Source organism: Tetrao urogallus (genome assembly GCF_951394365.1).
Source record: "Tetrao urogallus genome assembly, chromosome: 3".
Lineage (NCBI taxonomy): Eukaryota > Metazoa > Chordata > Aves > Galliformes > Phasianidae > Tetrao > Tetrao urogallus.
This window is the reverse complement of record NC_136815.1, coordinates 22,912,192-22,936,712: the sequence shown is the minus strand read 5'-3', so window position 1 is coordinate 22,936,712 and position 24,521 is coordinate 22,912,192. Positions and strand designations below refer to the sequence as shown.

Sequence of the window (24,521 nt, the reverse complement as noted above, 5' to 3'; positions counted from 1 at the left end):
CTGGTTGCCAGCACAGTTGCCTGTGACAGATGTTAGTTCAAACTGATCATATATTGACCTAGAACACATCCACACCATCATCAGCAAGTTAACATTCATACTGTGAGCATGTAAAGGTGAAACAAGGCTACTGAAAGTTCTGGCTGAAGCCAAAATTCTTGACCCAACTCCAATATCCATTTTCTGCCTCAGAAGAACAGCTGCACTGAGTGAAGAGAAAGCCTATCAACCTCATCTGTATAGATTTTTGGAGTCTTTATAAACCATATATTCAGTGCTATGTTGGCAAATACTAACAGATCAGTCTTTCCACAGAAAGCAGCCAGGATCATTCTCACTAAGATCCACATGTGCTGAGAAATAGCTGAGATCAGTAACCGTACAACTTTTAAATAGGACAGACACTTAATAGCAATTTCTTTTTTATTTAAAAAAGTTGAAAAGCCAGCAAACCCAGCTAATGTGAACAGGAAGATCTTTTTTCTTCTAATAGCGATGCCTGGAACCACATAAAACCGAACAGCTTATTAAAAAAAAAAAAAAAAAAAAAAAAAAAAAAAAAAAAAAGCCCAGTCATTTTTTAGTTTTATTAAGCTAACCTCAATAAGAACTGTTTTCACTAATGCAGGTAGCGCTGAAGTTTTTCTATTTGAACTGTGCATGGTCATTCAACCAACACTTACAATTTTATCTGATGCAAAGTCAGGGAACGAGGAATTAAAGCAAACTGAAAAAAAAATAAACATAACAACCCAGCATTTTTTTCCTTAAAAAAAAAAAAAAACATTAAAACTCCATGCTTTTATACCTCGACGTAAGATACTGAATGTCCTCCAGAACTTTGAAGCTCTTCTCCGTTGTAAGAAGTAGGCACTATATATTTCTCGTATCTTAACAATACAGATATTTTAACCAGGAACTTAACCGAATTAGACACTATTTACAACCGTTGTTGAAAACCGTTTCTTCTGCATCTTCTAGTAATTAAAAAAGTGAATGTAACCGTCAATACTGTCAAATCTATAACGTTTTATTCTAGAGCATCCTTACTTCCTCTACAGCAAACTCAACTTAACCTTCCGTGGACCAATTGGCCTATCGTTCAATTCATTAATAGCAGTCATAGCTTCCTCATAGTTTGTCATAGCGACGATGGCATCACCTGAAGGTAATCCTTGTTCATTGTACTGTACAGAAACCGACTCTGGTATAACTCTGTAGCCATAGAAAAAATCCAGAATCTCATTAGGAGTTGCTTTAAAAGGTAAGTTTTTCAAGCGGATAGGAACAATCCGGTCAGAACCACCACTGAAATTCGGGTCCGGCATAAATCTTCCTTCAGGAAAATTTCCCATTTTATTATTCCCGAATTCCATTCTGCCAAAAGGTTTGCTGTCACCACCAAAATCCATGAGGGGCGGTGGACCTCTAAAATCCTTAGGAGGGCCCATGAAATTCTCAGGGGGGTGCCTAAATTCAGAAGGATGCCTGAAGTTCCCAGGGGGACCAAATGAATGCATGGGTGGCCCTTGTGGTGGTCCAGGTGAGCCGACCGGACGGGACAGCTCACCTCTGTTATACGCATGTGAATGACCCTGCATTTCATTGGGTGTAGAGAATGGAGCAGTTACACCAAATTTCTGCATCTGCTCTTCAGATATAAGTCTGAGTAATACCTCTGTTCCCAAATACCGTTGATGATTTAAATTTTCTGCTTTCATGGCTTGTTCTTCAGATTTAAACTTCACTAACGCCTCTCCCAGCCCAACGCCTTTGTCATCATAGAGCAAATAAATATCATCTTCATCAATATCAAACCTCTCAAAAAACCTTCGCACTTCAACTTTGGTCACATCAAATGGAAAATTCCTTACATAAGCACATATCTTCAGGCCAGAATGACCTTCCCGATAACTTTTTTCTGTTAAGGCCTGCCCAGGATGACCTCTTTCCTGTGATCTTTTCCTCTCGTAAGAATCAAGCATTTTCAACATTGACTTTCTTGAAATTGGAAAAATGTAAACAGAACGATTGAGAAGAACCTTTCTATGACATTCCAAAGCAGCCTGATAATCTCTCTCATTCCTTAACATCACGAAGGCATCTCTAGTCCTCCTCTGATGCTTTTCCGATAAAATCTTTATTTGTTTGTTGCTTATATCCAGATCAGGGAAAAATTCTCTCAAATCTCTCTTTTCCACATTAGTTGATAGATTCCTTAAGTGGATGTAATATTCCTGGCCAGAAGGCGATCGAGAACGTGTTCTTTGTCTCCTAGGTGATCTTGAATGAGAATGTTTCCTTGCATGCATGTAGCCTGAACTTCTTGGAGAATGTTCTTTGCAGAAAAAGTGATCCATTTCATTTGGCATGTCTACCCTCCCACCATATTCAATCCACCGTTCCTCCGTAGTTGGACTTATTTCTATAAACCTCTGACCCATGTACTGTCTGTGCCGTTTAAGTCCTTCTAAGGCATCACCAGGCGTAGCAAATTTTACCAAGCAATTACCGTTATTTAAACCATTACGATGCTTAATCAGAATGACTCCATCTACACGTATCCCAGAAAGGAAATCGCGTACTGCATCTTCTGTTGCAGAGTAAGGTATACCACGTAGAAATAAGTAAAGATCATCTGGGTTAAATGCATGAGAATCCTTTCTTGACTGATAGCCTGATTTAGGCATACCTACATCACCTTGTCTCGTACCATTGGTGTGGAAGCCAGCCTCTGGATGATTTGGTGGACCGTAACCAGGTTTATTTATCCCTTTTGTAAATGCTGCAACTAAATGTGGAACATCTCCAACACCTGATCCACCAGAACCATTAGGACCTGTTCGTCTAGACCCAGGCATAGCTTCTCGTCCCCCACGGTCAAATCGCTTCCGGCTCATTTCTATGGTATTCTGCATTTCTGCCTTGCTGCTGAGAAAGAGCTCTATGCGCGAGTCCTTGATAAACCCTCCCGAACAGCTCATGGCACGCCGTGCATCTTCATCTGTTGCAAATATAATAAAAGCCTCCCCAATTTCTCCTCCAATAATATGCACACCTCCATCGGGAATATTCAATCCCAAGAAGAAACGACGGATATCTGCAGGACCCGCAACAACAGGAAGCCCCTGCAAACGGATGACTACAGCCATGCTGAGCTCAACCCACAGCAAAAATCACCTGCAGACAAAAAGGTACACATGATAGCACGTCTTTAGTACTCAGCTATTACAGTATCTTAACACTTAAACTAGAGCCTTTTTAAATGACTGTCCTTGTCTCAATCAAGAGAAAAGATAGCAAAATAAAAAAGAACACCTTCACGAGTTCACAAGAATAGGATTAAAACAAGATTCACTGAAAGTTGATTAGTCAAAACAATTAGCTACTCCACCTGCACAAGTCTATCAGCATTCCCTATCCTAAGGGCAACCAAATCCATCTCAGTTATCCTCTCCATCCATGATACCTGAAGAACACCTACAGTCTTTCACGGCACAGCTGCTGTATGCCAGAGAGCTCAGACCAGTCCTAACGAACAAAAATTCCTGTTTACTTTTGAACAGGACATTTGTGAACATAAACACTAAAAATACTAGATGAAAAAAGGAGAAAAGAAAAAGGGTAACTGCGACACTGGAAAATGAAGTAATTCAACAGCAGTGATGACTTTACTGCTTTGACAAGTTGCTCTAACCAGTGATCTGTTCTGCAATCACGTGTTTTTCTCAGCGTTCAGAAATGTTGTCTCTTTCATGTAGTCAGAGTATTAATTGCAGCAGCCACATGCACTCAGGAGAGCATATCCTAGTTCCCAGCCACAAGTCTGTGCGAATAAACTGCCGTGTACGATCTTGTCACAATACTCAGTGAGAAGTGTTAAGCTTTTGGCAGCTTACCTGTTTCTGCTTGGAAGACCTGATAAATTCTGTAAAATCAACTTAACTGTGGAAAGAAAATGAAACATAATTAATGGCTGATATCTGTACTTCGGTTTACAAACCTACATTGCTGCAGCTTCCATAGCAGCGGCTAATATTAAAGCCAAGCATGTAATGAAACCACAATCTGTGATAAAATGAAGGCCTCCTTCCATGTTCCAAGGAACATTACATCTTTGTGTTTCCAAAGCAAAGGATATTCAAAAGTTGACTTCTGCAAATGATGAAAACACGATGAGGTTCATCAACTGTTTCATACCAAACCGCTGAAATCAAACAGACCGACTATATATCGGGGATAACCCTCAAGTCTTTGAGATCTTGAAAGATGCATAAGTCCATCTCAAGATTATAGTACGTGTCCATTCTTCCACAATCCACCTTCTTTCACAGTTCACAAGAGTATGCTACTCACCAGTCCAGCACCATACTTAACGTAAGGAGTGAAGACAATCAAAAGAGCAAACGTATGTAGTGAGAAGAACGTTCAATGAGCTCCTCAATTCACAAAGCAGAATTCAGTGTCTTCCCTAAATATTAACTGCCTTTCAAAATCACTTAACACACTGACTTGATCACATCCAAATTGTCAACATTATCATCTAATAACGCAACACACAGTGTAATACTGTCAGAACAAAGATAAGCTTCCAGAGCACACAACTACATCCCTTTAAAAAGAACAAGAACCCAAGGCCCTGTTAACAAGCATGTGCAAACATCTCCTGCAAAAAACCCTTGTTCAGTAACAAGTATAAAGCATTAGATCCTGATGTCAACTCAGCTACTGATCACAGTAACTCTCATTTCACCAAAGTCCAGAAAAGCAACAAAGACCAAATTCTGTAACTAACACATTCTGGTCACTTCTACATCACCACTTTATAAACAAAACTAACCAAAACAAATGCCTGTTTAATACTTGTACTGAAGATCACCAGCCCTCTGTAGTTTTGCAGTGAACTGACTCCAGCCAGCAGCCACGCAGTTGATTGTTTACTTCACATCCCCATCAGCAGGGCAGGGAAGAAAGTAAGAATGGATGCAAGAAAACTCTTGGTCAAGATAAAAACAGTTTAACATGTAAAGGAAAGATTTAAAAAAAAAAAAAAAAAGGAAAACAAAGGAAATCACTCACCAACTCCTACATGAAGATCTGCCTCAGAACAATAGCCACCTTAGAAGCCAAAAACATATCCTGCTTCCCTTTCCCTCAAAAAATCCAGAGAACAAAAATCTTCCTCTATCTCAGCTTTTGCTGCTGAACAGGATGCAAAATGGTACAAAACATTTTTTAAGTTACCCTGGGTCAGCTGCCTTGGCTGTGTGCTCTCACAACCCCACTTCCACTATACCAACCACTTCCTGTCTATATCAACTGGAGTAGCTGAACGGGAAAAAGAAAGCCTTGACCTTGTACAAAGGCTGCTTAAGGAAAGCCAAAACGCTGGTGTCATCAGCACTGTTTAGCCAAAAATCCGGAACACCATATTGTCTGCTATGAAGAAAGTTAACTCCATTCACTCCATTCCAGCTGGACCCACTTTAATCTATCTTCTCAACAGATGTGAAAGCAATGCCAGGAGCAAGGAGAAATTCAAGGGCAGGATTTTCTTTGTAGGGCCTTCATGTCTTGAAAAGTCAAATCCGCTGCCCTGCTACTTGCCGATGTATTTAATCTGTAGTATTTCTGAATTTCATCCCAATCCTTAAACAGCATTCAGAACAGATCTCCTCAGAACTTCTTCGCTGATAAATGGCAAGTTCTGTATGATGTATCACGGATACAATGTACAACCTTCACTGGTTAAAACCAGACACTTCAAGAAGTCCTTAAACAGAAAAGCAAGATCTGATAACACATTTTTACTCACTGCACATTAAACAACCAAGAAGCAGCAGGACCTGTAGACAAGCCATCCAACTGTTTAACTGAATGAATAAGGTGACTTTCAGGATGTAAGTGCCAATTCATAACCTGAGCAAGGACTTCAGAGAACGGGGATTTACATCATAAATAGACTGACAACCTCATGCCACCCATTTAAAAACATGGAAGTACACCCACCAATGCTTTAAGAGATTCTGCACTTGATTGGGTTGGCTAGAAAGCAGTGCTACATCTATACTTCCACAATCTTAGCAAATTTCAAATGCCATTAAAACCTCAATAAATTAACACTTCTCTCTCTCTCTCTCAAAAAGAAAAAAAAAAAAATCTTATGAAACTAAGCCTGAATCTGACTAACATTCTTGCTGCAATGTATTGAGATTGCAATGGCTTGGCGACAGTGAATGTGCAAACCAGAAGGCACGTTCACAGAAATGTCACAACTGCAAAACCCGGTGCGTATGAGAAGTGTCAAACAGCTGGCGGGGTGATGATAATTTGTTATTCCAATCGTCTTACAAACGGGCACTAGCACTGGCAACGGGCTGTCGCACACCGGTTTCCCGTCGCGAAGCCAGATGCGGATGACCGCCACAGGCGGGCAGGCCGCTGGCGGCGCCGATCCCAGCGCCGCAGAGCCGCAGCTCCGCCCGCAGCCAGCGCAGCGCCCGCCCGGAGGGGAAGCAGATTCCGCCCGCCGGCAGGCCGCAGCTCGGGGCCGCGGGTTGGCGGCCGAGCAGGGAGCCGCGCGGCCGCGTCCGGGAGCCGGCCCGGCAAGGAGCGAGCCCGGCTTCCCCGGAGCAGGGTGACGGGAGGGGCCGCGGATGGAAGGGCGAGAGGTAGCCCGGCGGCGCGAGGAGGCCTCGGGCGACGGCCGCGCAACGGCTCCGAGAGGGCCGGGCTGCCGAGGAGCGGCGACACGCGGCCGGCTCGCGGCGGGAACCCCGCGCCCTCGGTGACCGGAGCGCCCCGGGACCCCGGGCGCCGTCCCTCACGGCATCCACCCACCGGACAGGCCGCCGGGACAGCCTCCGCGCCGAGCGCCGCTCCCCGCAGCTCGCGGCGCAGTACCGCCAAGATGGCGCCCTCCGTCGCTCCCTCCCACAACGCTCCGCGTAGGAACCCAACTGCGCCTGCGCGACCCCCTCCCCTGCCCTCGAAGCCTCACAAGTTCTTCCGTCTCTCTCCGCCAGCACCCGCCGCGGGGCTTCTTCCGTAAGGCGCGCTTCTGCAGCCGGCACCGTGTGCGCGTGCGTGGCGCCTTGGCGCGCAGTCGGAGTCCGGCAGCCCCGAGAGAAGCGGCGCTGCGCGTGCAGCCGGCGTTCAGCTTTCTCAAGGCGGTCGGGGCGGCGCGGGCCGTGCCTTGGCATCGCGGTTACCTCAGTAGCTGCGCTGCCGGTTTCTTCTCAGAAAAATAACACACAAAGCACTTCTGTTATACTTCGTTATCATGCTTTAACGTTTGGATAGCGATAGACAAGAGGGAACGGTTTCAAACTGAGACGGGGGAGGTTTAGGTTAGATATTAGGAGGAAGTTTTTCACACAGAGAGTGGTGAAGGACTGGAACAGGTTGCCCAAGGAGGTTGTGGATGCCCCATCCCTGGAGGCATTCAAGGCCAGGCTGGATGTGGCTCTGGGCAGCCTGGTCTGGTGGTTGGCGACCCTGCACATAGCAGGGGGTTGAAACCAGATGATCATTGTGGTCCTTTCAACCCAGGCCGTCTATGATTCTGTGATTACTGTGTTATGTAACCGCTCTACGAGTGAGTCCCCAGAAAGCGAGCCGCCAGCCCCCCATTACCGCACTGTTACTGACCCAGCCGCGCTTCCCCAGCGCAGCCCCTCGTAGCTCCCCCCCCCCGCACCCCGTCACGCGTTCCCGCCCCGCGCCGTCCCTCGCGGCCGCCGTACGAGGCAGCCGTGGGCGGGTAGCGCTGGAGGCCGCCCGTAGCCATGGCGACCGCTGTCGCGCTGCTGCTGCTCCCGCTGCTCCCGCTGCTCCGGGTGCCGCCGTCCGCCCGCGGCTTCTCTCTGCCCCTGCAGCGTCCCGGCGACTGCGGCGATGCGCGCTACTTCGACATCTCGCAGCTGTCCTGCGGGCCCTGCGGGGCGCACCAGAGGCGGAGCGCCGGCGGTGAGCGGGGCAGCAACGAGTGGCGGTGCGGGGGGGCGAACGGAACCAAAGCACGGAGCGGCTTGGGTTAGAAGGGTCCTTAAAGCCCGCCGAGCTCCAGCTGTGGGAAAAGACGCCGCCCAGCAGCTCAGGGTGCCCAGGGCACCGCTGACCTGGCCCTCAGCGCCGCCAGGGATGGGGCAGCCACAGCTCTGTGGGCAGCTGTGCCAGCGCCTCACTACCCTCTGAGTGAGAAATCTCCAGTCCCGTCTAAATCTCTGGCAGGGTAACCCACCATTTTGACAAATGCTGGTTCTGTAAAAGTGGGCTGGTAAGGATGCTAGTGGTTCTTGCAAAATCACATCATTGCACGTGATTTTTACGCAGCCAAATTTAGGAGTTTACATAATAAATACGGTTCGTTAGCACTTAGAATCAATTTTATTTTTTAGTATGTGCTTAAACATATGGCAAAATGTCTGTGATACAGAGGCTAAAAAGTTTATGGAAAAAAAAAAAGCTATTGAGCATTAGCAAGTGCCATGAAAGTAGTGTTTACATGAATTTCAATGTTATTCACTGAAATTTCAAGATAAACCTTAGTTCACATGGAAAATGTTAAGTGTTTAAAATAGCTTTAAAACTACTTTTATATTTTTATGAACTTTTGCAGGTAAACATAGAATCATAGAAAAGCTCAGGTTGGAAAAGACCTTCAAGATCACTGAGTCCAACCACAACCTGATCATACTAACCTAACTAACAGCCCTCTGCTAAATCATGTCCCTGAGCACCACATCCAAATGGTTTTTAAACACATCCAGGGATGGTGACTCAACCACCTCCCTGGGGAGCCTATTGCAGGGCTTAACAACCCTTCTGTAAAGAAGTTTTTCCTGATATCCAACCTAAACTTCCCCTGGCACAACTTGAGGCCATTTCCCCTCATCCTGTCACCAGTGAGAAGAGACCAGCCCCGCTCTCACTGTAGGCACCTTTCCAATATTGGAAGAGGGCAATAAGGTCTGCCCTCAACTTACTTTTCGTCGTATTCAAAGGATAAAAACTGAATTCAGATACATAATGCTGGTGACGATGTAGAGAGTGGGCTAAGGATGGCACTGTGGTATTATTAAACCAACTGATAGAGTTGGAGAAAAAACACAAAAGTGCAACTTTTATGTGTTCCTCCTTAGCTCCCTCATGTTTCACACAACCCTGTAACATTCTCCCAAAACCTATCCCTAGAAACAATTGCATGAACACTTTTTTAAAAAACAGGGTAATTTTCACATCTTACTTCTGTGCTTTATGCATATATCTGAAAAACTATATTGATTCCTTGAGGAAAAAATAACATTTGTTCTTAGTATTCTGTGACAAAAAATCAATTTTGTATAGATTAAAAGCTTGTTTTTGTTTTCAGGTTGTTCATGTGTATGTCTGCCAGGGTATCGGATGGTTTCTAATAACGGTGGGTCCTCTGTTATTTGTGAAAAATGCCCAGCAAATATGGTGAGTATTGAACTTTGCACACTTTGCCATAAAACTGATACTAGATTTCCATCTGACTGCGAGCTGTTTTTAATTTAAAATAATTTTGAGAGATAGTCTTTACTTGGAAATTTTTTACTTTAAAACAATGTTTATCAATAAGAATATATTTCTCTTTAGAATGATATATTATTTCAGAGGCATCTTTTCATTATAAATTTGACTGCATGGTCAAAGCAAGAGGATTTAAAATGTTCAGTTTCCCTGCAGTGCTGTGGAGTTCTGTCTCATGTTATATTACCTTTGTATTACTCGTGTTATATTAGCCTTGCACACCAACCACTGTTTTATGGAATGCTAAAGAAGAATTGGAGCTCATAAGTGTCTTATTTATGTAAATTCTATTATAGATTGTTATATTCAGGCTGTATCTTTCTACTCCTTGATACTTTGCTTTGAAATGAGCTGCTGCTTTTATGTTACTGTAATTATACCTATGTGCCCTTGTAGTTTGCTCAATTTTTTCAGCCTGTCTTGACAAATCAAAGTACGATTCAGTGTCATATTCAAAGCATAGAGCTGGAGGCACCAACCTTAACCATCTTTCTCCCTCTAGAGTAAACAGAAAAATAATATTTCTCGAGGAGAAAAAAAATTCTAGAAGGACACCAAGCTGAGTGGTGTATCTGACACGCTAGAGGGGAAGGAATGCTATCTTGAGGGACCACAAAAGGCTTGAGAGGTGGGCCCATGCCAACCTCACGAAGTTCAGCAAGGCCAAGTGCAAGGTCCTGCACCTGGGTCAAGGCAAACCCAACCACAGATACAGGCTGGGCAAAGAATGGCTTGAGACTGAGGAGAAGGATTTGGGGGTGTCAGTTGATGAGAGATTCAATGTGAGCCTACAGTGTGTGCTTGCAGCCCAGAAGGCCAACGGTATCCTGTGTTGCACCAGGAGAAATGTGACCGGCAGGTCCAGAGAGGTGATTCTGCTCCTCTACTCTGCTCTTGTGAGACCCCACCTGGAATATTGCGTCCAGTTCTGGGGCCCCCAACATAAGCTGTTGGAGCAAGTCCAGAGGAGGGCAGTGAAGATGATCAGAGGGCTGGAGCACCTCCCCTACAAGGATGGACTGAGAGAGCTGGGGTTCTTCAACCTGGAGAAGAGAAGGCTCCTAGGGGACCTTATAGCAGCCTTCCAGTACCTGAAGGGAGGCTACAGAAAAGCTGGGGAGGGACTTTTAATAAGGGCAGGTAGTGACAGGATGAAAGGAAATGGCTTTAAACCGGAAGAGGGTAGATTTAGACTGGATGCTAAGAAGTAATTCTTTACTATGAGCGTGGTGAGGTGCTGGAACAGGTTGCCCAGTGAGGCTGTTGATGTCCCCTCATTAGAAGCATTCAAGGCCAGGCTGGATGGGGCTGTGAGCAACCTGGTCTACAGGGAGGTGTCCCTGCCTGTAGCAGGGGGTTGGAACTGCATGATCTTAATGATCCATTCCAACCCAAACCATTCCACAATTCTATGATTCTAGAATAGTTTCTTTCTCAACTCAAGAAAAGAGCTTAATTGCATAAGTTTAGCAACTAACTGAGTAATGCGAGTAGTTTTTCTCTTCTTTTCATCTTGTGACTTGACAAAGTCCTTGGCAAATATCTATTGATGTTTTTGTCATTCCACTTGTACTGGTGGTAATTTTCTTTGATCCCATGGCAGTGGAGAAGGGAATAACATCTGTATCACCCAAAGATGGTCGTTTATCTTCACTTCTCCCATTGTTTTTGATCTGGGGTGCCCTTATTCCTTAATATAACAGAAGTGTGCTTGTGAACTGTTCAGATACATGCATGCAGTTACAAGAGCTGATCAACTCTAAGACTTCTTCATTTCCATTACTTCTGTATATGTAAATATGACTTTATGCATTAGTATTTTGATTGCTTTTATATATATGTATACACATATATATTTTAGCAGAAAAACTCTATCTTTTTTGAACCCAGCACTTTCAGTGAACTCTAGTCTTTACTACAGGTGTTAACAAATGTTTCAGAAAAACTTAAAAACACTTTTTTTGGTCTGTCTTTGGATAGAATTATGTTGTATCTGAACAAATTTTCTAGTAAAGAACATCTGGATCAGTCATTCGTCACAGGTATTTGATGATTGATTTTGAAAACGTTAATAGTTTTATGTTTAATTTTAGAGTGGGGTTACTCAAGATGGATGGAATTGTATTACTTGCCCTAAGGGCCTGACTTCTGAAGGAAAATGTAAATGCCTCAGTAATGAAATATTAGGTAAGAAATATATGCAAGTTATGAGATATTATTGCTTGTTTTAGATTTTTGAGTTCTTTTAAATAAAAAAGGAAATTTAACATATGTTTGCATTTGTAAGGTAACGATTTAGCATTGCTGTTGATCCCAAACTTCGTTCCTCAAAGACAGCAAATCTTTATCACTGTTCCTAGAAATGAAAGCTAATGAGAAAGAGTTGTAGAAAAGAATACTGCAACACTACATCACTTTCCTGAAGCTGGTTGGCACATGGAAGTAGGTGGTGAAATGGGGAGTAAAACCAATTTCAGTGCAGACATAAGAAAAAACACACACGTGTTTTAGAGAATATAATGCGTGGGCACTTTGCAGTACGGGAATTACAGATACATGAGCAGGTGGAACCAGGAAGCCTGAGTGCACCAAGCAAGCCGCTGTGTGTTAAGATCTGTGGATTTCACGCTTCTCTAAAATGCACTGAATCTGAGATTCCCTGACAAACGCCTGCCTAAATCTGCAGCTCTTACCTGATGCCCTGTAGTAGTTACCGATGCATTGCAGTAAACACAGAAAATGAATTTTGCGGTTCATTTTAGTTTCTGTATTAAATACATTTTTGCTGATCTTGCGTAGTAAAAAAAGGCAAAGAGCAAAGAATGACTCTATTGAAGGATGTTAAAAAAGTTTCTGAGAGCTCTAATTTTCTTCATTTGCAAAGACACAGGATGGAAAAAACTTCTCACGTGTCTGTAATTCTCTGATTAAATATTTAATGGCCAGTTTGGTTTGATTTCTTACATAGTCTACTAGAGAGTCACTCTTTACAGGATGACTAATTTAAATTTTTTTAGGAATCTCTAGAAATGTTAATATCACATGAAAAAATATATCTATTCTGAGCCTTTTTGGTTTGAAACAGCAAAGCAGCAATACATGAAATACTTCATGACTACAATGGTGTGTATGCACTGTATAAACAACACATTGGCATACGTACATATATAGAGTCAGAAAAATGATTAAGGTTGGAAAAGACCTCTAAGATCATCGAGTCCAACTGTCAGCCCAACATAAGTAAATATGAGTATGCATTTATGGTGGATGTACTGTGCAAGTTGTGCTTTTGATTTGGAGGAGACAAAATCTTTGCATTTATTTCAGATCTCTGCACTGACGCTTTCATTCTTAGCACTTTTTTTAAGCTGCATGACATACTGTGCATCACACTGTTATATCACAGCTGCTTTTCTTTTCAACTCAGTGGAAAGAAGTGTTGATGGCGTTTTGCTAAATGAAGCATTGTGCACAGTTTGTAATGGGAGCGCAGAGTCGTTCTCCGCTTCAGATGCGTTAGGAAGCAGGTAAGTATTCTTCCTTTTTACTGATAAATTTGGAAGTCTCATATTCTGTTTAAATGGAATATTTCTGAGATAAAGTCTGGGATACAAACGGTTATGAATAATAGAAATGTTCTCTTTTGCTTCTACTGTATAGGTCCTTAAAGCTTGGTGAGAGTTTTAAAAGCAATGAGTTGGAATTTCTTGAGCCAATATCAAACTTAATATGTATTGTGTTTGATAAAATCCTTACCTTACCAGCACTGTTCTTTAGATTTTTTGTGTGTTTTGCTTCTGAGGGCTGTTTCTGTTGTTTGTTTTGATAACTGTATCATTTCTTTGCTTCTTCACTGACAGTAGAAACAAACTAATAGTGAGTTTTGGATTTCAGTTTGAATTGTTGAAGATGCTCATGGTGTCATTAGGCCTTACCTCTTTAAAAGGCATCCTATGTAATCAGCATTCACTAAGCACTTAATATCATACTTAATTGCATTTTAAGTGTTTTTTTCATGTTTGCAATCCGTAGGTGTGTAAGATGTGAACAGACATTCATCAATGTAAGCAAGTCGTGTGACTGTAGCACCCCAAATATTTTAGTAAGTAGAGGAATGCTTATTTCATCAAAGTTCAGAAAAATGAAAAGTTGTGTTGGAAAATACAAACATTTCCATTTGTAAATTTCATTTCTTTTTCAGAGTGGAGGTTTATGTTTCAGCGCTCGTGAAAGCTTACCTCCAAAGGGAATTGCAACTGTTCGGTTTGGACAGCTAGTAAGTATTTTTGTACTGAAGCATTTTCAAGCTGTATCCAGCAAGTCTTTTAAATTCTCTTCCTGGAAAACGAAGGTGGTGGTTTGCTGTCCAGTCGCAGTGATTGTGAGGTAATTTGCATCAGCATAGAGAGAGGAGTAGATATGTAGATCTGGCAAGCATTGCTCTGTTGGGATAGGTTTAAGAACATCTTGGATACTACACAAGTTTGGTATCAAAACAAAGTTGTATGTGGTCTGTTGTATTTATTGTGTGTGGACTTCTTTGGTGGCATGCAGCAACAGAACAAGGGGCAACGGGCAGAAAGCTTCCTGAAGGACAGGAAATTCCATAATAACACCAGGAAGAACTTCTTTACTGTGTGAGTGATGGAGCACCGGATCAGGCTTCCCAGAGAGGCTGTGGAATCTCCTTCTCTGGGAATATTCAAGACCCATCTTGTTGGGAAGATTTCTGCTCCAATAGGCTTGCTCAGTTATCCCAAAAAGAGACACAGGAGTCTTCAGCATTCTTTATTCAAATAAAGGGAGAGTATCCTGAGGGCATTTCTGGGTAGGATCTCTCAATCCACCAGAGGCCCAGCCTCTTTTTACTACTATACCCTGATGCTATAGTGAGCTTGTCCCCTTATCCCCCCAGTACTCGAGGTTCACATTCTTCTCAGTTCACCTACCACGTGTTCATCTCCCCACTAGATACCCCCCTTTGTTTCCTGTGTTTTTACAAACTTTGTAATCTGAATTCAGTGTTTGCTGTTTTGCCCAACTTTGTGTTCTGTCAGTCATGCAAGATGTATAAGCAGGTATTAAACCAGCATCTCCTGTCATATACCCAAGATAAATTTGTTCAAATAGTTCTCCTCAGTTTTCATTTGTCAGTCTTACCTTATTTTGCAAGCACATCTTATCCTTTCTTCATTCACCTAAGTCTCAACTCCTATCTGTGTGACCTACTGTAGGGAATCTACTTTAACAGGGGGGTTGGACTCTGGAAGAAGAGCTCAAGAGTTTGGTTTAAATCCAGTTGTAAAATGCAAGTGGTGAAATGAATTTGGCAAATGTGGTTGCAAGTTAAATTTACCATCCAGTCAACTCTTTACTCTTGAAATTATTAGTACTTCCTTGTACAGTAAAAAGAGCTCCTCTGCCACAGAATCTGTACTCAAAACTTCAGTAGTTCCACTCTTATTATGTGTATTTTGTCTAACTTAATGGAGTGAAACAAAGGATTTCATTTTGGTGGTTGAGTTTAGAAGGGAGCTGGTTCGATTTAGACATTTTCAAAGGTCAGAAGGCTCTTATAAAAAATAAGTAGCTTCTTCTGTTTGACAGTTTCCCAGACTGTTGTGTTCAGTTAATTGTTCTGAACAAAGACAGTGAAGCTGTTCCTTACTTACAGGGTGTAACACTGACATCGGCTTGGTTTCTGAAAAACCTGCAATCCTCAGCCTCTGCCTGCTGGGTGAGTTTCATTAATGTTTGCAATTTGCTTTTTTATGCAAAACAAGTACTGTGCATAAAAGCCCCTCTAACACTGGGGCTTTAGTTTGTGGAAGTTGGCTTGCTTTAAATAACTTTATGTTGAGAAGACAATAGATAAGAGAAATATATATCCAGAATGCTTAGAAAGTCTATTAAGCTCTAATGAATGGTATTGCATTCAGCCACTCTCTGTGGCTGAAAACTTCACAGGGTGAGTAGTGTGAAAGTCCTGCAATAGTCAGTTTTCTACTGAGTATATTGGGGGAGGAACCGCTCAAAAATTGGCAGCTGGTCTTTATGTCTTCAGTGGCTCTCAGTTGATAATTCTGTTTTGTGATGGAGAAGGATAACCATTGAACCTTCCATTTTATTTCTGTTTTGATTTATGTGTTAATTTATTTAACTGCATATTGCTCTGGGTGGCAGTAACCATGAAGAGTGGCTGCAGCAACAGAATCACGCACAGTAGCGAAGAGGATAAGCCTGCCTCGTTTACCAGCCCTCTTTTCTCACTCTTGCTTTGCCACATTCCTTTCCTCTCAACCTCGCTTTAACTTCTCACGACCTACGTCTTCTCCCCATTTCACACACACTGCTCTGAGATGCATCCTCCTCCTCATTCCCTTCATTCTCACCAACTGAATCTGTTCTCATCCCATCAATAAGTTTAATCCTGTTTCTCCTGCTGAGCTCTTCCGAGGTGCTGCCTGAATGTTTGTGCAGCTGCTGATCTGACCCATGCAAAGGCAGTAGGTGATGGCGAGTTAATACTAGTGCTGTGATTGGCACCCGTGTGCAGCTGCCAGGAATCACTTCTGGCATCACATGGCAGCAGTTTGTTTGCCAAAGTTGAACAATCATGTAAATACAAGTTTTAGAAACAGCAGATTACAAGAAGTACTAAGCTGAAGAGAGGATATTTATGAAGCATGTAGCTATAATAAAGCCTCATTTTTCAGGTGCAATTTTGATTTAATTTTTTTTTTTTGCATCATACGATCCAAATAATGCAAAAAAAAAAAAAAAAAAGACACCTTTAAAAATGTAGAACCAGAATAACTTGAAGAAAATATTAGATGTTGGCAAAAAAAATCACTTTCAAGTGAAGATGAGGTTTAGGAATGACTAAATGTAACAAATTTTGTATCTCACAAAAAACTGCTCATGGATTTTTTTTTTCTGTGTTCCTGTGTTTCTCCACTGCAGTTGTATTCTAATCTCACAGCGTGCCAAGCTCTTGGAAATATGTGTGTGATGAATATGAACTCACTGAGTTCTTCAAGTACAGATGCCTGCAGTTTATTTCAATATATTTATGCCAATACAGCAAGGCTAGGCATTGTTCATTCAATAGCATTCTGGTAAGTTACCTTTTCCATTACATTCTGTCTTGAATTGTGTTTATGGAGTTTATTGTTCTGAGTGTTCTCTGATTTAAAACACCGTGTTTCTGTAGAGAAAACGTTGTGATGTTTTTCAGGAGGCATAATCTGCCATGGCTGTATTATGGCGATCAACCAGGATTAGCATCCCAAGTGCTTGAGACAAATCATCTCCCTACTGTCTTCAGTTTTAAAGGAAGAAGTGAGGTAAGTGAGAGGCAACAGATGTGGGGAATTGGATGTTAGGAAGAGGACATCATCACTTAAAAAGTTTTCAATTTGTTGCAGATCCAAGTCCACTAAAGATGATTTTTAGGCAGCTGGTGTAACAAAACTCAGTGGGAGATCTGTATGGAAGAAGAGAGTGATATTTATGTTAAAAAAAACTTCTCCAGGAAAATATTATTTTACTAACTCACACTTGCACACATATTTCTGTTGCTCATACTTGCGTGCCCACATTCATAATGCAGAGCTAAGCATACCTAAGTGATCTGACCAGGACCAATTGTGTGCAACACAGGGAACAAGCCAGCTAGTAAGTCCTCAGTAAGACTCCAAGATTCTTCTGGATTGGCAGTGATAAACTAGAATTTGGATCTTTTATACCCCTACAAAGTTAATAGAAGGTTAGGCATTGTCCTTCACTCCTAGTATTCTTTACTTCAATTTCTCTAAGTCTTAAGAAAGTTGTTACATGTGTTTTTCCCTTACTTGAAATACATACATCCTTACAGATCTGTCGGTTTTCCTCATGAGCTAATTAGAAAAATAAGGGTGTAAGTGATGTGCTGTAACTTTGCTGCTGTACTCCTGGTGTCAGGGTGCAGAGTTTTTACTGGCATGTCTGACCTGTAGTTTTATCTCAGCCCTCTCCTCATTTGCAGTGATGGGAACTGTATTCTTCATAGTTGTTACACTATTTAAGCCCTTCCTTCTCTTGTTTCTGGCACTTACGCACATATTTCTATTCATATGTCCATTACATCAACTTTCATTCTTGTGTTACAAGTCTGAACAAGCTGAGTTCTATCAAAAATTGATTCAATCAATCATTCCAGCTCAGAAATCTCATTTTCTTTAGATAAGTAATTGGTGTTTTATTTTATGAAATTGTTTTAAAGTTAGTAAAATTGGAATAGTTCATACAGATTAAGTAGATCACAGAGAATAGTTTTAGTGGTAAGCTGTTGTTTGTACTGCTATATTTATCCTTTCTTCCAGTTGACTCAAAAATAAACTAATAGGCTTTTAAGCCAAGTTGTGTTGTGTTTTATATTAAACAAAGTTGCAGTGTTGCAGTTCAGCTTCTTCTTTAACAAGTAAGAAGTGTTCATCATAAGGCTGAAATTCTGAGGCTGCTGTATGTTAGAAACCTGCATAGATTTCAGATTACATAGGGCATATCAACCTGTATAATTTTCTTAATGTGAATAGATTTTTCCAGTCCTACCAGTTCTAACAGCAGAGGCCTATAAAACAAAATACTTATTATATATCTATAGGAAATGGAAATAAGAGGCTGGAGAGATACAGAAAGTCCATTCCAGCAAAATAGAAAAAGTCACGTTATAACTGAGCTGATTTGTCACTGTCAATTAAAATATCTCAGTATTTGTTACTTTTGTTAGGTTTACCTTTACCTGCCAGTACTGAGATAAATACAGGAGGTCAGAGGCCTCTCACCAGGCCACGACCTAAGGGTCTCATACGCCACCAAATCACCACCAAACTTGAAAGTAGTTGAATAAGCATGATCTGGTAGAAGCATAGCAGTGGTATGGTTTTGTAGCTTTTAGGTTGTAGGTAATTTGTGTTGATTGTGAGTTTGAGTTGAGCAAATGCCTGATATATCTAATATACAATTACGGGTATGCACTCAAGAGAAACCATTTTCTATTCTCTTGGAAGCTTTTGGTTTAAGGACAAGAAAATACAAGCAAAAAGTGAGGCTATAAAAGAAAAAAAAGATAATTAAGTTTAAAAACAAGCAAACAAAAGAAGTAAAATACCAAAACTAAAAGTATAAAATCTAAGGGGGAAAAATAAATCATCCTACTGAAAGTTTTAGAGGTGCATAGAGCAATGAGACAGTAATCCCTAAAGTGTTTTGTTGTTTGTCTCCTTTTTTTATCATCAGGATGTGAAACTGCAGTTTATTGCAGCCTCGTATGATGCAGCAGGAAACTTTCTTAAATGGCAGAGTTTGGAAGGAGGCCTCTTACAGGTAGGTTTGATGTAATTGCCTTTTTTGGATAGCGGTGGTGTTGTGATTGCCTGTAGGCAAAGCCTTCAAACAAAAGCCAAGTGTCTCATTACTACAGTAGTGATAGTTCATAAGGTAAACGTGGGTAGATTAGGGAAAGTAACCCTCGATTGAGTCTCAAGATGATCTCTCCAAAATGAAGAATATAATCTCAGCAACCCATCATCCAGTGGTCCAACATCCACTTAAAATACCTGAAAGTTCTGAGAAACAGCAGAAATTGGAAGCTATGGAATGTAACAAAGCATAATTCGGTCAGCAGTCCAGCAGTGATGTAGGCTCTCTCAGCAATTCTCTAGGCTGGCAATAAGAGGAAGACGGGCAAAAACAATCAGGAATTGTCCATCCTCTTGTCTAAGCCTTTCACGTCACTCTCAGTGCACTTTGCTTTCAGTGCTTCAGTATCTGCAGAAGAATAGCTGACGTTCAGGATTTAGATGGTGGTTTGCTGTTTGTTTTGGTACCTTCTCAGGATGAATTGTCTTGCTTCTGCCTTCCAGATTTTAAGGAAATGAGTGTTTGAGAAAATGGGTTACTGAGCTAGTGATGACATTGGAAAATACGGTGCGAGAATAAATTCAAACAGCATTTTAACACCTACATTAATACAATGAGTATTATTGCTTACTCTTTAAAACCAATCCTTAAAAATAGAACAAAATAAAACTCGGTGTATATTTCGTGAACCTCTGATTATATAAGCTGCTTGGGGTACCTGTGAATTTTTAGTGTCAGAAAGTAAAAGCCTAATTGAATTAGCCTAATTATTATTATGTTTTATTCAGCTTTGTCCTGATACCCAGACTAAATTGAGTGCAGCTTACGTATTTGGAACAACTTATGAACAAAGTGTAAGTAAGAGAGAAAATGCTTTTCTGACTATTTAAGTTAAATTGCTTTATGTATCATCAATAACTCAGTGCTAAGCAGTCCCAGCTCTCTGCCTTTCCTTATAGGAGAGGTGCTCCAGTCCCTTAATCACCTTCATGGCCTTGCACTGGGCTATATCAAGTAGCAATGTACCTCTTGTGCTGGTGAGCAGAGAACCAGACATGATTGGTGTTTGTGCTATTTCTAATTTTGTGTCTGAAAGTTGCTAGAATATTTTTTCCTGGTCTTTTGAAAAATAGCAGAAGAAACGTTAGCAGAGCTTCATTCTCATTGGTTATCTGCTCAACTGCAGTCATTTTTATGAATCACAGAATTGTAGGGGTTGGAAGGGACCTCCAGAGATCATCGAGTCCAACCCCCCTGCCAAAGCAGGTTCCCTACAGCAGGTCGCACAGGTAGGCATCCAGGCAGGTCTTGAACATCTCCAGAGAAGGAGACTCCACCACCTCCCTGGGCAGCCTGTTCCAGTGCTCCGTCACCCTCACTGTAAAGAAGTTCTTGTGCACAATTTGTGCAGAACTTCCTATGCTGCAGTTTCCGGCCGTTTCCCCTTGTCCTGTCTCCACTCACCACTGAAAAGAGTCCGGCCTCGCCATTCTGCCCCCCACACCTTAGATACTCATAGACCTGGATCAGGTCCCCTCTCAGTCGTCTTTTCTCAAGGCTGAACAGACCCAGTTCACTCAGCCTTTCTTCATAGGAGAGATGCTCCAGGCCCTTCACCATCTTCGTGGCCCTCCGCTGGACTCTTTCCAAGAGGTCCCTGTCTTTTTTGTACTGGGGAGCCCAGAACTGGGCTTCGTATGAAATCATTAGTATGCCATAATTGCTTGCAAGTAGCTGGAATGCCTTGTCTTTTGCAAAGGGCAGAACGGATTTCACAGCAGTTTTATAAGGGAAGAATCCACGAGTTGAGAAAATCATGAAATGGCTGAAGTGACCTTTGCATTCTGATGGTTTTTTCCTTGTAGTGCAAGATTTCCGTTTCCAAGATTTTACTGGATTTTACTAATCCAATCTTTTATGACCTGTTCTATGAATATAACGGTGACAGTGGACAGCAATACCTTTGGGCTGTGCCAGTGTTAAATCTGAATCTGCAGTACAGTGAGATGTATGTGAATCAAGGTAAGAATATCACAGTAACAATTCTCTGAATTCCCATAATCTGAATAACTCAGAATGCCAAGGCTTTGTATTAATTACAGTCTCCAAGTTGTTTTTCAATGTACCTTCATCCACTGTGATTTCTTCCTTTCTTCCTTTCTTCCTTTCTTCCTTTCTTTCTTTTGTGAATTTATCATTTTTCTAGGCATGTTCTGATAGTGTTATGTGCAAATTTTGATTGAAGATACTGGTCCAATCAATAGTATGCACAAAAAGGTTATCTGGTGTTATTATATACCAGTTTAAATTGGAAATACGTAATTCTCCATCCTGAATACAAGAGTATGTACTGCTTTTATTAGATTTCGTCCTACTTGTGCACTGAGTTAATTTCTTCAGTATTGAGACTCTCCTTTTCTTTCCAAAGGCAGCAGTATGAGCAACTGGCTTTTGACTCGTCGCTTATTTTTGGTGGATACATTGAGTGGAAGAGAAAATGACTTGGGAAAGCTACCAAGAATAATTCGAGTTGCTAGCAAAATAACAATAAGGTGATTAAATGCATGGGATATACAGTCTTGTGCAATCTGCATTTTATGGTGTCTTAAGTGGAAGTTGTTTTGTTATGTTGTTTCTCCTATGTTCTGTGCTGTTTTTTCCACTGCTTACTTGACAGTAGCAGGAGTTTCTGTAGGTTATTCTCCTGAGTGAGAGAGAATACCTAACACTGATCTGTGGGGCTTAAAGTCACTGTGATTACTTCTCACTTAAGATGGATCAATCTATGTATGCATAATGCAAGTTAATGGGCATTCAGTCATCTTATATGAGCAAGTGTCATCAGAACTCCTCTGTGGTTTTTTGATGTGTATATTGCTGACTGTATAAGGGAGCTATTTCATATTCCATATTCTTTTCGCAGTGTTTTTACAAGCTCTGGCGTATAAATTTTGTCATACAGTACAGAATGGTCTTGTAGTCATTATACATGCAGTAGCCTTGTAGAGGAAAACTGCCTTTTAGGGTCATCACTGCTTGTGAATCTGCAGTGGAATCTGTTTTGAAAGAACATTTTCTTTCCTTCTTTATGTAATGTATTTCTCTGAGATTGGTGTCTAAACAAAATTGAGATCTTTTATCAGCACTTTACAATTTAGTATGAAATTATAGTTAAAAAGATTGCTGATTAGCAGTGTCTCATCACCTATGCAGGTAAGCATCTTGAAGGTTAATTTAATGTACCAGGTCTGGTCGTTATGATGTACATACAATGCTTTTCAAAAAGGTAAGGATTAGTTTATTAGGAGACCTGAAGAGAACAGTACTGTTCCCCTCCTCCTCCCCCTTTCAAAAACAGAATAATGAAATAAATTCTAAACAAGTATAGAAAAACTTGTTCTGCAGTGTTTTGAGAAAACTCACCTTTTGCAATTGACTTCCAGAATGCGAATCCAGTATGTAAGGATTGATTCGAGCACCACCTGACAAACAAAGGCCCTCACCCAGCTTTTCCTTTTATCTATTTGTGTCGGGGTTGCTTTTAAAATGTGAATTGCCACAGTTCTGAGTTTGCATTGCGCATTTGATTGATCAGGTTGTTCTCTTTATGTAGCATTTCCTGTCAGTGCAAGTTTCAATCAATACCTTCCAAGCAGCTCATCCGTTTGCTGTGGTTAAATAATACTCTGTTTGTATTTCTGCAGTATTCGTCTGGTATCCCACGCTCAGAGAGGAACTATCCACCCACCTCTCCTTACTGTTGCTTACACAGATGTGCTTGTCCAAAACCCCGATACCCAGAGCGTGACGGTGAGACCCTCGTGCTATCTCAATTGCACTGGTTTTGTTAATCAGCCTTTTAGTTCTGTTGAAATTCTGCTTCACTGAGCATGCTGGAAGGGTTGTAAAAAGCAAAGCAGTCTGTAGTTCTGCTCAGTTGTGAAGTTGCAAGTTTTCACCCAAACAAAGCTTTTAAGATGAAGCAGTTGAAAGCTTCTTCCTTTCGTCTCAAGTCTTTTCTAAATCAAGATATGTAGGATTTTACAATTGGGTGTGTAATGGTAAATTAGACTGTAGGGCAAAGGAAATACTAAAAGTGTATCTGATTTGTGGAGTGCACTAAAAGCAGCATTTTACGCAAGAAATTGAATATTTTTCTTTAAAGAAGTGCATTAGGAGGAAGTTGTTATGACACAGATCAGATCACTTGTGGTTTAAGTTAAAATATTGATAATGCATATATAACATCCTTTATTTTTTTGTCTGCTTATGTTAATTATTTGCAGCAGATCTTAAGAATTAAAGTGAAATAATTCAATAATCTGTATCTGGAGGGAATCAGAAACAAGTGCCTTGTTTGCTTGTTAGATCACACTGCTTATAAATAAATGAAAATACTGAATGTAACATAACACAACAATGATTCTGCCACAAATAAATACTAATAATAATGTTTTCTGCTTATCAACGTTCCTCTGCAGTTCAGGTATCCAGTTCAGGTAGACATTCAACTGGGAATTCCTGGTACTGGAACCATTCCTCGCATTCTGTATCAGCTGAACGAAATGAAGGAAGGGATGGGGAATTAGAAGAATAGGAAAACAAAAGTCAGCTTTCTTCTCTGTCAATATCACATCTTTATTTAACCACAGAATTAGGTCTTAGAATAGGTAAATAGCTAGAGAGAGCAGTTTTGGTGTTGTGTGACAGTTTTTATTTCACTCAAGTTGGAAAAGAAAGGTGTCTGAGCTACGTAAGAGCTCACTTAATGATTTTATATGTTGATGTAGTTAGATTAAATCTTCTTTTAATCAACAGTGGTAAGGGGGAAAGTATCAAACCTGTGGTGTTCACTCTCAGGTGGAAAAAATGCATGCAAAGTTGAAAAGGTTATAATAGGGTGCAGCTGTGAACCTGGAGGTAGTAGGGGTTGATCCCCAGGGTTATTGTTAGTAAAGCCAGTGCTAAGAGTTGGAAGCACACATGCTTGTTCTGTGCTTGGTACTGTAGCACATCAGGGGAGGATGCGTGCAGAAGATTGGTGTTGCACCCGCACTGTAACTCTAGATGGGGATCCCTATCAACTAACAACTGGGACCCCCCGCTGGTTACAATCGTTGTGGCATCTAAAAATTTCTACAGATATTTACTTTTTCCATCTGAATATTCAGGTTTCCTTCTCAGTCCGTTATGAGATGAATCAGTCGGAGGCTCAGATTCAGACAGATGTAAGTTGTATTGCCATTTAACTCACCACTGTAATGATTTGCTTCTGTTTTGTCTTCTTAAAAATACCTACAGAGAATGTGTCATTTATTTCAGATCACGTTGGGCGTGCTGGGGGGGCTCGCAGTGTTATGGTCCCTTCTCAGGACTGCAGGCTGGAAGAGGCGTACAGGCAGTTCTGTGATTGACTTACAGGTATAAATAACTGTAAACCAAACAAGGATGTTTTCCTCTCTTTAAGGAGACCTTTGCTGTCATTCATTCCCTGTGATGTAACTATTCTGTTCCCTATGGTAACTGAAATAATTTCTAGCCTGCCTGCACAGAACTGTGACTTG

At 41.3% G+C, this 24,521-nt stretch overlaps 2 protein-coding genes across 2 annotated transcripts in view; one reads left to right on the top strand and one right to left on the bottom strand.

Moving 5' to 3' along the window:
* Positions 1-1,055: 1,055 nt before the first annotated feature.
* On the bottom strand, positions 1,056-3,152 carry RBM12B (RNA binding motif protein 12B; the record flags this gene model as incomplete). The annotated part of the gene is made up of 1 exon (XM_079533137.1): positions 1,056-3,152. One exon carries the CDS (start codon positions 3,150-3,152, stop codon positions 1,056-1,058), a length of 2,097 nt encoding a protein of 698 aa, XP_079389263.1.
* Positions 3,153-7,850: 4,698 nt separating this feature from the next.
* Positions 7,851-24,521, top strand: part of TMEM67 (transmembrane protein 67) — a gene marked incomplete at its 3' end in the record, with an annotated part of 28,436 nt that continues 11,765 nt past the window's right edge. The window contains exons 1-16 of the mRNA XM_079533486.1: positions 7,851-7,968; positions 9,374-9,462; positions 11,649-11,742; positions 12,983-13,082; positions 13,588-13,657; positions 13,757-13,831; positions 15,230-15,292; positions 16,519-16,673; positions 16,793-16,901; positions 18,835-18,921; positions 19,746-19,811; positions 20,823-20,979; positions 21,386-21,509; positions 22,662-22,767; positions 24,129-24,185; positions 24,280-24,378. Of these exons, the coding sequence (XP_079389612.1) occupies positions 9,406-9,462; positions 11,649-11,742; positions 12,983-13,082; positions 13,588-13,657; positions 13,757-13,831; positions 15,230-15,292; positions 16,519-16,673; positions 16,793-16,901; positions 18,835-18,921; positions 19,746-19,811; positions 20,823-20,979; positions 21,386-21,509; positions 22,662-22,767; positions 24,129-24,185; positions 24,280-24,378 (1,419 nt within the window). The 5' untranslated portion in view covers positions 7,851-7,968; positions 9,374-9,405. The remainder of the gene's footprint in view (positions 7,969-9,373; positions 9,463-11,648; positions 11,743-12,982; positions 13,083-13,587; positions 13,658-13,756; positions 13,832-15,229; positions 15,293-16,518; positions 16,674-16,792; positions 16,902-18,834; positions 18,922-19,745; positions 19,812-20,822; positions 20,980-21,385; positions 21,510-22,661; positions 22,768-24,128; positions 24,186-24,279; positions 24,379-24,521) is intronic.